The 17,942-nt window shown below is 36.5% G+C and overlaps 1 protein-coding gene across 3 annotated transcripts in view; it reads left to right on the top strand.

Annotated features, from left to right (window-relative positions):
- The window catches only part of FAM13C (family with sequence similarity 13 member C), a 177,950-nt gene that overhangs the window by 52,971 nt on the left and 107,037 nt on the right, over nt 1-17,942 (top strand). For all 3 annotated transcript variants that reach the window (XM_058696377.1, XM_058696376.1, XM_058696375.1), the window contains one exon: nt 14,821-14,939. In XM_058696377.1, the coding sequence (XP_058552360.1) occupies nt 14,821-14,939 (119 nt within the window). The remainder of the gene's footprint in view (nt 1-14,820; nt 14,940-17,942) is intronic.

Below are 17,942 nucleotides of genomic sequence, written 5' to 3'. Positions count from 1 at the left end.
CTCAAAACGATTATTGCCTAAGAGTTTCATGGCTTTAGAGCTCACATTTAGGTCTTCAATCCTTTTTTACTTTTGTGTTTGGTGTAATAAAGTGGTATAGTTTCATTTTTCTGCATGAAGCAGTCCAGTTTTCCTAGCACCATTTATTGAAAGGACTTTTTCTCATTGTATATACTTGCCTCCTTTATCATAGATTAATTGACCATATAGATGTGGGTTTATTTTTGGGCTTTCTATTCATATAGACCCATATGTTCCAGCACGATATATATGGCATATATATATATATATATATATTCCAGCATATATATGGCATATATATATATATATTCCAGCATATATATGGCATATATATATATGTATATATACACACATATATTACAGCATCATATATTACAGCTTTGAAGTGTATCTTAAAATCTGGGATTGTCATACCTCGAGCTTTGTTTTTCTTTCTTAAGATCACTTATCCTGCTTAAGGCCTTTTGTGGTCCCATACAAATTTTAGCATTATTAGTTCTAGTTCTTTTAAAAATATTATTGGTGCTTTGATAGGGATTGCACTGAATCTGTAGACTGCTTTGGGTAGTATAGATATTTTAACAAAATTAATCTTCCAATCCATGAACACTGTATATCTTTCCATTTGTTTCTGTCATCCTCAATTTCAGTATCAATGTTTTGTGGTTACAGAGTATAGGTCTTCAATTACTTGATTAAATTTATTCCTAAGTATTTTGCTTTTTTTTTTTTTGCAACTGTAAATAGAATTTTTTTCTGAATTTTTTTCCTGCTACTTTGTTCTTAGTGTATAGAAATACAACAGATTTCTGTATATTAATTTCGTATCTTGCAACTTTATTGAATTTATATATTACTTCTGGTAGTGTTTTGGTGGAGTGCTGGAGTCTTCAGAGTTTTCTATGTATAGTATCATGTCATCTGCAAATAATGACAGTTTTACTTCTTCTTCACCAATTTGGATACTTTTTATTTCTTTTTCTTGTCTGACTGCTGTGGCTAGAACTTCCAGTACTATGTTGAATAAAAGTGGTCAGAGTAGACATCCTTGTCTTGTTTCTGATCTTAAAGAAAAAGCTCAGTTTTTCACCATTGAGTATGACTTTCACTATGAGTTTGTTTTATATTGTCTTCATTATGTTAAGGTGTATTCCCTCTAAACTTGCCATGTTGGGACTTCCTATTATGAATCAATGTTGAATTTTCAAATGCTTTCTCTGCATCTACTAAGATGATCATATAACTTTTATCCTTCATTTTTAATGTTGTGTATCACCTTGACTTGTGGGTATTGAATCATTCTTGAATCCCTGGAATAAATCTCATTTGATTGTGGTGAACGATCCTTTTAATGTATTGCTGAATTTGGTTTGCTAATATTTGTTGAGGATTTTTGCCTCTTATTTTGATCAGGGATATTGACTTGTAGTTTTGTTTGTTTGTTTTTTGTGGTGTTTTGTTTGTTTTTGGTATCAGGGTAATGCTGCAGTAGGATGTATTTAAAAGCTTTCATTCCTTTTCTACTTTTTGGAATAATTTGAGGAGAGTAGGTATTAACCCTTCTTAAATGTTTGGTAGAATTCACCCATGAATCCGTCTGGCCCTGGATTTTTTTTTTTAATTTTTTTTAAACGTTTTTGTTTATTTTTGAGACAGAGAGAGACAGAGCATGAGCGGGAGGGGGGGGGCGTCACAGAGAGAGGGAGGCACAGAATCTGAAACAGGCTCCAGGCTCTGAGCTGTCAGCACAGAGCCCGACGCGGGGCTCGAACTCAGGGACTGCGAGATCATGACCTGAGCCGAAGACGGACGCTTAACCGACCAAGCCACCCAGGCGCCCCTGGCCCTGGATTTTTTTTAATTGGAATTTTTTGATTACTGATTCAATTTTGGTACTAGTAATTGGTCTGTTTAAAGCAGGAAAGTTTTTGAGGGAAATGGAGAAAAAAATTTAGACCCAGTAGATTTCATCTTTCCCTTTAGACTCCCTAAGATTTCTTAAAATGAGGGGCCTTCTGATTTCAGTAGCTGGACTTACATGCCCCTCCCACCTCCTTTTGAGCAGAATAGTGTGACTTACCAAGGAGTTTCAATAAACAAAATTCAGGTATGCACAATAAAGTTAGAGAGAGCTCAAAATGCAAAGAGAACAAAGCTCACATTGAAGAGATACTTACTCTCAAATTTCAGAGTCAGCAAGAAAGCATAGAGCTCAGTGGATTTTGGGAATCAGCGTTTGTTTGCTCACTGCCCTTGGAGTCACTGGGTCTTTGGATTTCCCTTCCGAAGCTATGAAATGTCAAAAGTTCATAAATAACAGAAGTATAAACAATTTATCACTGAGGTAGTAGTCAGTAAAAGTTTATTGTGCACACATCAAAAAGACAGTTCACAAACCAGGAGCACTTAAACCAAAACATGGAATGAGGCTCAAGGGTTTATTATTATAAAGCAGCTTGTATAGTGGGAAGGCAGTGGCTGTTTATTCTTCACAGTGATTGGTTATAATATCAACATTTTCTTCAATTATAGGGAATTGGTTTTGTCTGCTCAGGGAATGTTCAAGGCTGGTCTCAGTCTATTTTTGATTTTAACAGAAGCTTCCCAAATCAGACAAACAGAATGAGATAACTATTTTAATTGCCATGCAGAAGTCACCAGAAGGCTTCAACATTCCAAAATAGCTTCATTGAAAGATTCATTGCAAAGGCTGATGAAAAATTAAAGACCTAAGTGGTACCTAAAAACAAAAGGCTTTTGAGACTGGCATATCTCTTTCTACTCACCACTATCTTCCTTTTTTTCAATAGTGTATTTTTGTTTTTACTAATCCCCTATTGAAATTGACTTTCCATTTGAAATTGACCATAAGACCATAAACATAAGTCCAAGTTAGTAGCCTTACAACTGAAACAGCTCCAATTCAAGAAACCTAAAAATTCTGATGTCACTCCCCTAGAGGCCCATCACCAACACGCTGGCCCAGAAATCAGTGTCTCGTTTGTAATCAATGGGGGCACTGGAAAAAAGACTTTCCTCAAAGATTTTTTTGTCAAATTCTTCCACACCAACTCAAACGCCCCCATATCTACGCTTGAAAGAGGGCCCCCATATGGACATCTCTCAGAATTACCAGGACTTCAAGGAATTCTCCAGTCAATAGCTACCAGTTGCTCCCTTAAACAACCAAGGGGAAACTAAATTAAAATTAATGGAAAATCTTGTTAAATGTTGTCGATACCAGAACTACTTTCTAAACCCCACTCTTTGGAGCCTATGAATGGGATCTTGGGAAAACTGGCAGAAGCTGATGAAAGGTGAGAATTCTTATTGGAGTCAGCTCTCCAAGATCTCTATAGTGCCTGGTTGGTAGAGAAAAGTAAGATTTCATGTTATCCCTTCCCTTCTAAATTCAGACTTTTATGAATTTGGTTTTGAGGTCCCCATTGGTTGTCAATCGTTTGTCTCCCAGGGACAGTTATTGTCTTCTTGTTTGTCTTATTTTGTGTCCTAAGAACTTCCTGAGAACTTGGCTTAGTTTTCTGCTTGGCAGGGGCAGGCAGGTTGTTGCGTTCTTGCATATGTGGGCAACTTAAGAGTAGGGAACCCAAAACATGGCCAGGAAGAAATGTAGGTTGCAATCCATTTGTGGTTGGGGTCCTACTTACTGTTGCCCACTCTCAGAGGAATTGTCTTAAGTCTTTCCTACTCTTGGCAATTTTTGGAAATGGCTCTGGATATTGGGAAGCTACTGTCTTTGAGTTGTTTAATACTAACAGGAATGTTTACTGTTTGCCCCAGTTGAAACTTGACAAGATATTTGCAAGGATTTCTGAGTAGCTTTATGGTCAGAAGTTAGCCAAATTGTTAGCTGACATTCAGAACCTGATAGGAACTTTTTTTCTTTTTTACAAGGCTTTCTCCCCTAAGCTAAATGTATCCAGAAAGAAAGAAAAACAAAGACAAACTTTATCCAAGGGTGAAGCTCTAAATCTAGAACATAGGAATCTTTTGACTTCCATCTTAGTTGAAGATCTTCTCCCTTATCTAAAGAAGCAAATAGATTAAAGTGGTTGGATTGGGAGGGTCAGCATCCTTGATGCCATTCAGATTGTAACCTAATTTTTGAGGAAGTAAAAACAATTGTACTTGTCTTATAAATTGAGTCATTATAAGAATATTAAGTACAGCTCTGGACTTTTTTAAAACCACCACTTTTCCTTTTTTAAAACCATCCTCCAAACATCCCCTTTTCCTCTCATAAGATTGTAGGTATTATAAAATTCTGGATTTAGTAAACAAAAGTCTTTGTATAAACTTGAATTCTTTTTCTGTGTCTTTGAGATGTAAAAGTTGAATTTGGTCATCTCTAGGAACTCTTATCTACAGAAGCCATCTCTTTGAAATACAAATTTTGGGGAGGTTATTTCTATCACAAGGGGGGAAAAAAGGAAAAGCAATTTGGAGCCTAGGCATATGAAGAAATCTTAAAAGTCTTCTCCAAAAATATTATAAAAATGTGTAAGCCATCTGAGCAGGTAGCCTAACATATTCTATCTGTCAGAAACCAATTTGTATCCAACTCTTCTTTTAGAGGCTACAGAATTTTGCATTATTGTACCTGTCTTGTGGCTAAAATTTGAAATTAAAAAACTAGAAGATCTCTCTTTACATCTGTCTGTATGTTTATGTATGTGTATAAGTATTTTATAAAAGTGTGGTAATTTCTATATCTAGATGGTATTGCCAAAATTAATTTGTGCAGAGTTCTATTTATATATAAACATATATATAAATCAAATATACTCATAGAACTATAGAAAGTAACCCAAATGTTTCTCAAATTTGTTTTAATCTAAGATAATATTTGGTAAATAAACATTAATTTAAGTTCATTGGTTTAATTAAAATTGGCATGTCTTTAGAGCTATCAGTATTAAATATAATGCAGCCCTACAACTTTTATTATACCTAGGTTTACTAAAAGTTAAAGGAGCTCATATTATCTCTGTTACAGAATTTGTGAGCCTAACAGATAACTTAATTTCATGAATCATTAAACAGCAAATCATCTTTTCATGAGTAATCTAAACATAATTGTTAGAAATAAGTAAATTAAATAGAAGCAAGTAAGATAAAAATTTATAAATGAACTTTTCAACAATAATTATCCTTTTTTGTACATCTACTTAAAAGTAGCTTACAAAATCTTTTTGGTAACTTGAAACCTTAATATTATACTGAGATAAGTTAAATGATGGATATACATTGAATATCTAGATCATTTATAAGGAATATAAAATATTGAAACATTAACTACTGAGCATAGATTATCTACTTATTTCCTTTTACAGAAGAACTAAAGATATTTGGTCTATTAGTAAACATGTTCTGTTCACATTGAAAAATTCACTGAGGAAGAAGATATTTCTAGAAATTATGAAATATATATGTAAATTTGCCAGTCCACACTTGCTTACTTCTTAGTTTTCACTAGGAATTTAGGATTCTAATGGTAATAATTATAATCATATATGTAAATAAAACTACCAAAAAAAATAAGGGTAAAAGTAAACAACTGTGAATGAAAAGTAAATGAGGAAAGGGGTGCCTGGGTGGCTCAGTTGCTTAAGTGTCTGACTCTTGGTTTCAGCTCAGGTCATGATCTCAGAGCTTTGTGGGTTCGAGGCCTGCATCAGGCTCTGTGCTATCAGCACAGAGGGATTGGGATTCTCTCTCTCTCTCTGTCTGTCTGTCTCTCTCTCTCTTTGCCCCTCCCCCACTTGTTCTGTCTCTGTTTCTCTCAAAATAAATAAACTTTAAAAAATTCAAAAAAGTAAAATAAAAATAAGTAAGGAAAGGAAAGTGACTGTTTCAGAGTGAAAAAGAAGGAAAAAATACAGTAAAAAATCTGAATGGTTATAAAAAGTTGTAAAACTTTTGTGGAAAAGGAATCTTAGGAAAAGAATTTTAGCTGTTGTCAAGCTGGCTAAGATTAGAATGGATTTAGGGTTTTTTTTCCCCTAAAAAAATGAGTTTTGTTATTAAGAGTGCCCTGAAGCAAAATTAAAATTTGGTTTTCTCTCTGTGAAAAAGATATTCCTGTACTATTCGGTCCGCTCTGGATAAATGATTGTGAAAGGTTTGTTGTTTGTTCCCTTTACTTTTAGGGCAATCTACCTGCAAAGCAAAGATTTTTTTTTTCTCTTAGCAAAATAATTTCCTTTGTTTCATGTTGTTTTTATATCAGGTCTTAGATTACTTAAGAGAACCCAGTCTTCTTAATATTAGGAACTAAGTCTCATTCATAACAATGTAACCTGTGTTTGCCTTTCACAATCTTCTATTGTCAATTTAGTTAATTAATATTTGATAATGATCTGTGGTCTCACCTAGTCAAATGTTCAAACCTTTTGCCATTTTGACAACTTCACCAAATCAAACTCTAAAGGAACCTTTTTGACCTTAAAGTAACTTTGATATATCCCAGAGGGTCCCTGGAAATCTCAAAAGATTTGAATCTCACCTTGGAAAAGAGAGATGTTAAAGAAATTAGGTTTATTTGATATGTTAAATTATGTGGGAAACATTGTCAAATAAGTAATGATAAACCTTGTTAGGTTATGTGTGTATGGATATATGTTACTAACATAGGTATTCCAGAAATTGTTTATAGAGTTTCTAGAAATTTATCAATACTTTAATGTCCAATTATTATTCTAAATTACTGTATGCCACAGAAATAACTACATTTAACCATCAAAGAAACTCTCATCAGGTCTTTAACCATGTGCATTTTTAAATATTTTGTTATTTTAAGACAATCACTTTTTATTCTAATGATTTTGCAAAACTAAGATTAATGGAAAGGACTCTATCTACCAAGTACTCTCATACACAGACACCATTGCCAAATAACAAGATGTTTAAACTTGGGTGCTTATTTCACAACTGGAGAAGCCTCCACTTGACATCTGGTCTTGTGCAAATGCTAGAGACATGAAAATCAAACTGACTAGGAAAAAAACTAGCTGATGTTGAAGCAGACTGCTTCCTCACAAAACACTGAGAATGATTCTTTCCATTTCTTCTTCCCTTTCCAACAATCCTTTTCGTAATTTTTACACCATGAAGGTTTTTGTCATTCTTTTGTCAACCTATTGTCTTGCTCTGGCCTGGAAAGACAACACCGTTGTTCATATATCTCAGACCATTACAAAAGTGGGCTATCCAGCCTCCAGTGGACTGTTGGATTTAGTATGATGCTGGTGATTCTGTCATTATTACCATCATAAACCTCTTCCCCCATTTTCAATGCCTCAGTTTCTCTGAAACACACTGGTGGATAAATAGTTCTGTAGAAGTGTAGACTGTTTTACAAAATATATAAACAAACCATTTGGATTGAGAAAGTAACTGCTTCAGTGAAGTCTTTCTTTGATCTATTTACTCTAAGTCGGTTTGGTCCCTGGGGATTGCGGCATTGGAGTGTCCTCCAAATATTGGGTATTATTCACTTTATAGCCATTCTAATAGTCACCTGGATGCACTGTGTTCTCTCAAAAGCTTTAAAGGCATGCATGCAGCCACTGGTAATGAGGCAAATGGTCTTCCTGTGCCTAGAATGACAAAAAATGGGATGAACAACTGCCAACTAAGGGACTTTGATATCCTAATCTATGAATTGTGGTCAGAGAGTCATCCTGACTCCAACATTGACAAGGAGTAGTAGCTCACAGTGGCACAAATACTTTAAATTTTGATCAATAATTGCAGTACAACTGAGAGTATATCAAAAAGAGGAAGTTGATAAAGTTAATTTGTATATTGGGATCCACAAAATGGAGGCCATCCCAGTGGCCTAGCCCATGTCACAAATCTAAACTAAGGCAGCCTGCACTTACTGAAAACACCTGTCAAGAAAACATAACATTAGTCACAATTGTGCAAGTTAGCCTTATCTAGCTTATCTAACCTAGAAAATAGGACCCACTAGCCTTATAAGGAAACCCCTGTCTTCTTAGCCAACCATTCCCTGTTTCCATGTTGTCTCTTCTCACTCTATAAAACTCTTTCTTGCCCAAAATCTCTCAGGAAGAGTGCTCCACTATTTGATAGGCTCTATACTCCCCAAATAATAGTTTTAGCTTTGTCACTTGAGAATAATAAATTTGGGATGTTGAAAAAATGGAAAGAATTCTGAATTTGAGTTTAGGAGATTAGAGCTAGGATCTGACTTCTATAGCTCAAAAGATTCAGTGTGGTCCTACTTTATGCAATTTTGAATTAAATATTGAATATAACATATTAAGTCTCTGAATGGAAACAATTTGAAATAATGCAACTACCCCCAAATTTATCAAGATTTGCATAATTTCAAAGCACTTCAGGACTATTGAATAAAAGTTGTGTTTATTTTATTAAAATATTTCAACTTTAGCTGGTTAAACAAAATATTCACTGTCGTCTGTCATGATAATAGAGATATCCCTTGGGTTTTGAAAGTTCATGTTATGCCAATTGAGTTTTATGAAAGACCTATATTGGTACATATTTTCACTAACCAGAAGAAATCTGAAGAGGATTTTTACTTTCATGAAAAAAGGCAAAAGGTGAAAATAGCATTGGGTGTTTGTTTTACAGTGAACCATTATAGAGGGAGCATGCACCCTGAACAGCTAGTGTGGTGCTACCAAGCTGCTTTCCTGGGAATTCTACTCAGAATCTCAGCATTAAGCTGCCATAGCTTTGAACTGGGTCTGTGAACATCCGTGCTTTATCTAGATTTATTTTGTGTGTCCTAAGGTATCAGAAAGGTGTAAGAGAGGTTACTTTTTGGGGTCTGGGAATAAAAAAATTTTTGCCATATAGACTAATGGTAATTGCTGCTTTGCTTTATACCACCATGACTTCTGGAAGATTTCATAGGAACACTGTACTTTTGATAGTGGGGAAATGTGTAGCCTTAAAATGCATAAATATCAGTTAAACTGAAATTTTCAGGGTTTTCTGGAAGGCATCACTTGCATAAAAGACAATATTTCTGGCCTTAATACATCACCTGTCTTGTTTTCACTTATTCTCAATGGGTGAAAGTGGCACAGTGAGATCCACCTCCTGGTTTTAAAAGAGGAAATACAAGTTAAAAGTGTGTAGTTTAGTGCCGGGTATAGATCAGGCACTCAAAGAATGTTATTTGATTTGGAAAGTGGACAAGATAGCATAATTTGAATATCTGTTTTCTACTAGAAATTCTTACAAATGTAAACAGTAAACTTAATGATATCTCTGTATTTCAGATAAGAAAATAGGATCAGAGGAGATCCTACTTTGAGGATATGTGTGGATTTTGAACCTATGCCTATCTTCCTCCATAATTTATTTTATTTCTGTGTTGAAATAGTGAAGAAGGTAGGCAGAAATTTTATTTATTTATTTATTTATTTATTTATTTATTTTTGAGAGAGAGAGAGAGAGAGAGAGAGAGGACAACCTGGGAAGGGGCAGAGACAGAGAGTGGGGGAGACAGAATATGAAGCAGGCTTCAGGCTCCAAGCTGTCAGCACTGATGTGGGGCTCGAACTCATGAACTGAGAGATCATGACTTGAGCTAAAGTTGGACACTTAACTGACTGAGCCACCCAGGTGCCCCCAGAAATTATTTTTAAAATAGGTCTGAAACAACAGTTCCCTAAGTACTGTTTCTTAAATATCCAGAATACTTAAAATAATAATGACACACATTTTTAGAAGATATTCTAATCAGCTCTTCCAGAGCCTCTTTTCCCCCAATTATAAAATGAATGTGATAATTCTTTTAATCAAGGGAAAGGTCTTTAAAACCCCCAATTATTCAAAAGGACTTTAAGTCATTTTCATAGATGTGTGCAGATTTAAGGTAAAAGGTACTCTGGGGTGACATAGGATAGGGTACACTTATAACACATTGCCTGTTTGTTGTAAGAGATGAATATTTTTGTTTTTCAAAACTATGGAGATATCAGAAGTATTAATCATGTAGTATTTAGAGCACTTGGGAAGAACATGCTCTGAAAAATGCAAAGCATTAGCAATGGAGTGATTAGTTACAAATCTGTTTAATTTACAATTTAAGCCAGTAGTTGAGGAAAGTAAATTGTTTTATCAGTTTTGGAATAGAATGGACGTAATAAAACCTCAACTGTGAGAAGCTGAAAAGAGTTAATGTTTTGACTGACCACATCTTGAAAGGAAGATTTAAAGGATGCATGTATCTTTGAGGTCTAAAGGTAGTGTTCTGATTTGGCAAGCTAGCGTAGATGAGCAAAAACTAAGACTAGGATGGAAATTGTTTTCTTTCTTCTGAGTTATGGATTTGTACAAATTGGGGGACTTGGAAGGTCCTGAAGTTGTGGCCATGCCATTGGATCAAAACTAGATTCTCTCAAGTTCGGTAAGAGTCAGCTGAATTCACTAAAATCCCAACAAGGGCAAAATATTATATTTCACTATTCCCACTTTAGGGGCAGCTAATTTTTCCTTGACTCAGCTGAGGTTCCAAGCCTCTCAATCCAACAGACAGTCTCTCTGTTGTCATTGTGCATACTGTCCTGGCCTCTGCTCCTGGGTCAGAAAATGAGTGAAATAATGCTTGTGTGACACTTACCTTACTCATATCAGAGCTAAGTCGATGTGATTGGCCCTGCATATAGCAGAGAACCAAGAAATCACTCCACTGAGGCTAGAATTAGGATGTACAGGAGGTGAGATCAAAAGATAGAGAATGGCTGGGAGGAAGAGAAGAGGTAGGATGACTCATCATATAGGTACCCACCCAGACTCTGCCTGGCCAGGTACTAGGGAGACAAGCCTGGAGGGGAGGGTCTTGGCTTCTTCCTTCACTTCCATTGGTCAGCTTGGACTTGCCCATCTGGCAAGTACATTAACACAGAAGTGAGCAAGTTAGTGTCTGCTCTCTCACACTTTAGTGTTTGTCAAACAGTAGATTTTAAAGTTCTTTGGGGGAAAGATTGTCTTAATCACTTTTATATGACTTCCTCAACTGTCAACATCCTTGGTTTATAGTAGGTGATTCCCTTTGGAGTAAAAATATATCTCAGTCATTTTAAGATAAACATCCTGCTTTAATGTTCTAGAATTTTTGAGGTGGCGGGGGGTGGGGTGTCATAGCAGATTCCAAACAAAGATATAATGAAGCTTAAATGAGCAAAACTAATTAAATATATTATTCTTGTTCAGATATTGTCACCTTTGGGGGGTTGGCAGGGAGAATATGTTCACTCTCAGTCATACACAAGTACACTATCTATTCTAAGAACTTTCTTTGGCAGTCCTAGTTAACCTTGTCACTTGTCAGGTGGTGGAACCCAACTGGAATAGGGATGTGAACTCACCAAGGGGGATAAGTCGTGGTCTCTCATGTGTCTAGCTAAATCTCTGTTATAAAGGCCAATAACTATGACTATTACTGTTCTTGTTATATATTCTTTCCCTTATGTCCTTATGAATAAATGATACCTGGCAGCACAATACTTTTGGAAGCTATTGTTTTATTAATTTATTTAGAATGATATCCCTTTTCTTTCTGCCTTATCCCTTTAAGGAAAATCATGAAATTATTTTTAAAAGTGGAGCAAGTAAGAATTGGGATTTACTCCCCTATTTCCTATGAGGTTCTTGAGTAACTTCTAGATTAGACTCTTGAAGTTGCTTTTTCTGGTGTGTCCTACTGGCAAGACTGCTTTTGTGTCACACATAGTACTGTGTTTTGCTGGGCATGATCTGAATTTCCTTGATGCCAAAACATACATTTTTCACACTTTGACCTTTCTTATAGCTGATTATACTTTAAAATTGATGGATGCATTTAATATGGCATTATTTTTTTTCCTAACATGTTATTTAATTAAACTGATGTTGGCTTTTATACTTGGTAGTATCTTAGATGAAGAAAAAAAAGGTAGTGGTATTTTAGTTATCTATAGTTGTATAACACTTAAAACAAGTATTTATTATGTCTCGTGGTTTCTGTGGGTTAGGAATTCACTTAGGGCATAATAGGGAGGTGTTGTTTCACTTCATGATGCCTGGGGCCTCAGCCAGAAGACATGTAGCCTACAAGTGAGAATCACCTGAAGGTTTTGATTCCCATGTGGGGTTTGCTGGGGTTATTGGTCCACCTGGAGCCATTCCATGAAGAGATAATAGAGTGGAAGGGACTAAACTAAAAATACTTATTCCTTTTCTTACAAATGAGATTTTCCAAACTCATAGGAACTTTGGAAGGAAGAACCCATTCAGCATTTTCAGAGAGAGGCTGGATTTGTTTCTGATCTGAGGAGGTTTTGGAGATCAACAGTTTAGAGCATGATCTAACATTTTGTCATTGGAAAGTGCAGCATCCATCATTACAATTATGCTTATATTTCGCATCAGAGTCTGCTCTGTTGGTTGGTATTCAGGATGCTTTATACCAAAGTCCTTACTCTTTCCAAGTTCTCCATACCATCTTGAAGTTTCAAATTCTTAGTGGGCAGAAGCATGGCTGACAATGCCATTTTTTTCTCCTCTTGAATCAGGGACTTGATTGTCAGATGTCCCCAAATACTCTATCCACCCATGCCAGAGAAAAATTCTCCTCTTGCAACGCTTTGAGATCTGTGACTTGAGAGGATTATGGCACTTTCTCCAGAGCCCCATTTATTCATCTTTTTAAAAAGATTTTTAATTTTTTAAGTAATCTCCACACCCAACATGGGGCTCCAACTTGCAACTCTGAGATCAAGAGTTACATCTTCTTCTAACTGAGCCAGCCAGACACCCCCTCTTATTCATCTTTAAGATAAATCATAAAATCCATGGCAGTCCAGCATGTGTGGCCTATAACCCTTCTCAAACTTTTGTGGATTCAAAGGATTAGATAAGACATCGTCTTTAAAAAGAAAAAAAAAACCTACTTTTTCCTAAAAGGAAAAATTTTAATAAGATGGAAATTTCAGATTTAAACTTTTTAGAGATTAGAGGAGTCTTTCCTTTAGGCCTACAAGTATTGGGCTTCTAAATATGACGTTTAAAATGATATTAATAGTATAGAAATATGAAACAAGCATTCTGCCACAAAAATAGGTGTGTTTTTGATAAACTTATTTGGGTTAAATCTCTGAAGGTTTCCTTAACATTACTTTCAGAATATTGAGCTTTAAAGGAATTTTTATAAAAGCAATATTAGCATTCATAGCTCCCATCTGCTGTGTGCCTCCAGTTGACAGGAAGTAAGAGATGTTCTAGTGACATCTTGTTCAACAACTTTGTGACCTTAGAATATTATTCCCATTTTACAGATGAGGAAACTGAGATCCAGATAGTTAATGTAACTTGTCTAAGGTCACATACCTTGCAAGTGAGCTATCTCACTTGAAAGCCACTGTTTGGGGAAACTTGCCAGTTTTGGGGTAGTTGTAGAATTTTTCATAAGCAGTTACTACTTCCAGAGTGTCTTCTGCCTGAAGCTGGAGGCTTAGAAAAATGGAATTAAAAGATTTTGGTGGCATAATTAATCCCTTTCCTTATCTCTGTCCCCACTCCCCACTTTAACTCTCTTATAGAAAAGTATCCATGTAATTTTGTTTTACAAGCTTGTGATGACTACTTGGCAAAAAGCCCCACCACATTAGTCTAGTGTTTTGGAAAAGTGACTTGACATATTGTCACTTGTACTGACTTTAGCCCACACTCAGAATAGAAAATCTTGGTCTCTATTGCCACCACACTATACTACTAAGACCCAAATGTATTGCAGCACATGAATTTTTTTCACTGCATGATGGCAGCGATCTGGATTTACTGATTATAGTTTTAGTATTTTTTTTTAATCAGGTAAAGAGGGGCTATTTTGCTGTTAGGAAAACTTGTTATTAGGGGTTTGGCACAGCTCAAAGACTATAGCGGTTCAGCTGTTGAATGTATATAAATCTTTCATTTTTAGTGTGTGTGTGTCTTTATAGTGAATCCAGATTCATTTTTGCTTCGATTTGTTTATGATATTCTCTGCAGAGTTTGGCATTCTGGACTTCTTCTAAACTCATGAGTAGACTGCAACATGGGATAACCAATGTAGTGATTTCTTTGGATGCAGTGTAGCTAATGGCAAGTGTGTGTGTGTGTGTGTGTGTGTGTGTGTGTGTGTATTCTGTGTGTGTGCATGTCAGAGAGAGGGAGTGGGAGAAGGAATATCAAGCATGTTTGGTATTTATAAAAATGATATGTTCCTTAAATTTCAGACTAACTTAAATTTATTTCTTATTATAGGAATAATGTATGCTTATTGTAAAAAATATAGATGAGTCCCCAAAAGAAAAAAAAAATGACACCTCAGAGTTAGTCATTGTTAAGATTATGGTATCTCAATATGTGTGTGTACATTCATACATATGTTTGTTTTTACAAAAACGAGCCAATGCTATAAATATTCCAGAAATTATATTTTCAGATATATCTTTTTATTCAATATCCTTTTATAATATTTTAATGTGAAAATTTTAATGTATGGTTATATCATCACTTGAACATTAGATTTTTAATTATTTTTCTCTTTATTCTGTAATCTTGTAGCAACCGACAGAAAGAGGTTTCTTGAATTTCAAATCACTTATTGGCCTCCTTCCCCAACTATAGTCGGCAGAATGTGTTTTGTATTGTGCTCCCTGCCCTGAGACCCACTCCCAGCTGAAGAGCGCTGTGGAACACTAGAGACCGGATGGCTTCTGACAGCTCCTCTACTTTTGCTGTTTCTTCTTGCAGGAGACAGAGCACGTGGTACCCAGCCAACCAGAGTGTCGGGGGAGAACAGGAACGCAAGACCACGAGAGTCCACAAAATCACCCTTTCAGGTGCCAAGAAACAGTGCGAGTTCAACAAAGGTGGGTCTTTTGCTGTCAGAAGTTGTGCTGTGCCTGGTGTTGCTTTCCCAGAAATGCTGATGCTGGTGCTTGTCACCCCCATACAAGAGGCAAGGCTTTCCGACTTTGGCTGGCATTCCTTACAAGTCACAGAAGCAGCTTTAAGGGGCTGTAAGAGAGTATCATTGAGTCTGAATTGAAGAGAAGTGTAAATAACCTACTGTAACTGTCTTCATTTTGGAGATAATCAGCCTTACAGCTCAGAGATGACAGGAGATAGTCTGGGAGAAAGAAATGTTGATTTCATTTTGTACTCTTTCATTCCATGCTAGAAATGTTTTCCTCCATGATAATGATAATTAGTGATGACAGTGTAGACATCAAGTCAGTTTCTTTTTATATATTATCTCATTTAGCCTTCATCACTTCCTCATAAAGTAAGTATTTATAGCCCCATTTTATGGAGGAGGAGCCTGAGGCCCAAGATTCATTGTGTCCCTGGCCTGATATTGCACAAGTGAAAAAGCTGAGCCAGAATTTGAACCCACAAATGTCTGGTTACAGCATACCAGGTGTGCTTCAATGCTGACCCAAGTAGTATCCTTGGGACACTTGAAGCAGTCCAGGGGCTGGCCTCTCTGGTCTGCTAGACCTGCTGGAGACAGCCCTGGGTCCAGGGCAAGGATGTGGGTGGAAAGCTGTCTGCAGCAAGTTGGCATGGCATTCTGATGGGAGCCTGACATTGCAGCTGTCTGTGGAAAATCTCTTCTGGAAATAAACAGAAGAAAGAATTCAGCTGCTAGTTGTGTCAGCTGTCTTGGTAGGATCTTGTATACAGCGTAATCTTAGCCCTCACTCAGTGGGAAGAGAGTGCTTCTGAGCACGACCTTTAGATTTTTTTTTTTATGGCAGCACAGCCTAAATGAACCAACAACTACAGAGGAGTTGGCTGTAGTATATAATTTTGCTTTAAAATATTCAAGTACTAAATTTAGAATCATAGATTCCTTTTGGAGGGACCCCAAAAGCAAGGTGACTCTTTTTTCAACTGTATTCATAGGTGTCTTGAATCACCCTTCTCACAAGTTGCCACCTCTTTTTTGTTTATTCTTACGTGACCTCAGGTCAGGTAAGACTCAACCTTGTCATTTCTCTGCTGATTGGAGCATTCTCCTTCCTATTTGAAGCCTTATTATAAATTAAGCTGTTTTATGGGGTGCCTGGGTGGCTCAGTCAGTTAAGCGTCCAACTTCAGCTCAGGTCATGATCTCACAGTTTGTGAGTTCGAGCCCTGCATCGGGCTCTGTGCTGACAGCTTGGAGCCTGAATCCTGCTTCGGATTCTGTGTCTCCCTTTCTCTGTTCCTCCCTCACTTGCACTCTCTCTCTCTCTCTCTCTCTCTCTCTCAAAAATGAATAAAGATTAAAAAAATAAAAAATAATAAATTAAACTGTTTTAGACTGACTAGAACCAATTTTGTGTAGTGACACTGTCTCCCCTCTACCAGACTTGTAACTGCCTTTCTCAGCAAGAATATAGCCAACTATATACCCATGCATATTTTAAAATAATAGAACAAAACAAAACAAACGAAAAAAACCCTAAATTATTTGTGTGTGTGTGTGTGTGTGTGTGTGTGTGTGTGTGTGTGTATGGAATATATACTTGATGTTTGGCAACTTTAAACCATTTTATCTCTTATCTACAGCGGGGAAGGTAAGTGGTAATATTCCTGTTATCAGAGGACAAGTCAGAAATTTAATAGGATTCTGTGTTGGGAATCATTCACATATGATTAGTAAGAGCTGAGAGTATGGAATGAGAATAGTCTAGATGAGGAAATGTACCAGGCAGCAATTCTTACATTTGAGGATAGATGGGTAGTTACAGCTGAATTCGGATTTTCAGGTCTATGACACCTTTTCTCAGAAAAACAGAGATGCACATATACACAAGTTTGTAACATCTTAGGAGGTTCTTAGACCTCCTCTGCATGTCAGAAAAAGGAACTGAATACAGTCAGGGTCACTGGGCAGCCTTCCTCATTAAATCATCCTTGTCTCTCTCCAACACATTGGCCACTTTTGCATCTTAGCAAACCTCCATAGGACCCCAAATATCCTGTTTTCCTTTTCTTCTCTTCCCTTCTAGCCCCCAGGTTCCACTTCGATAGGATCTAGCTTTCTGAGCTAGCACCATTCCAGAATATTCTGCACCCCAGTTTTAGGAATCACAGGATCTGGTATTAAGTCTCAGATCAGAAGTGGTGTTAGGCCACTTATATCTGGTACTGTTAAGTTTAGTATTTAGGTTGGGTTGGTAACCTTTAAACTACAGAGTTATTTGTCACAAACATGGTGACGTCACCTAGGGACATTCTAATGAAACTTTAAAAAAACCTCAAAATATTACAGGGATTGTGAAATTTGATGAACTGGTGAAATGAGATCTGAGGCTAAAAACAACTTTGAGTCAGGTATCTCACATTCCTGATAACATTCCTCTTCCCTTTTAAGTCAGCATATGACCAGGTTGAGGCATATGGTGCCCAGTAAGATCTTGATAGATACATGATACTGTAACAGGACACTCCAGACCTAGGTCTGACTCAAAGTGAGGGAAGGAACCAGTCTGTATCTCAGCAGGTGTAAAATGCCACCTTCTTGGGGATGGGGGGAATATTTTATTTGCATAATGAACACTTTGAAAAGGGGAAGAAAGATCTTTATGCTGTCAAGGGGTCACATGTCACTTTAGCAAGACTCAAAGGAACAGTTAGTCTTCAGAGAATTAATCCATGCTTGTAGAAGTGAGATTTTTGAGCTAATTGTGTTGAGATGGGATCTGATCTTTGCATGCATGTCTAGGAGAAATAGTTTCATACCTTTAGCTCTCAGAGCATTGTGTTGTCTGTCAGCTCTTTCTAACACAGGGAGCCTATATCTGTGTCTGTGGATGAGCTTCAGAGAGGTTTATGAATTTTTTTCTAAAGTTTGAGTGTATATATATCATATTGGTTTTCTG

Source organism: Neofelis nebulosa, chromosome 13 (genome assembly GCF_028018385.1).
Source record: "Neofelis nebulosa isolate mNeoNeb1 chromosome 13, mNeoNeb1.pri, whole genome shotgun sequence".
Classification (NCBI taxonomy): domain Eukaryota; kingdom Metazoa; phylum Chordata; class Mammalia; order Carnivora; family Felidae; genus Neofelis; species Neofelis nebulosa.
This window is presented reverse-complemented; position numbering and strand designations above follow the sequence as displayed.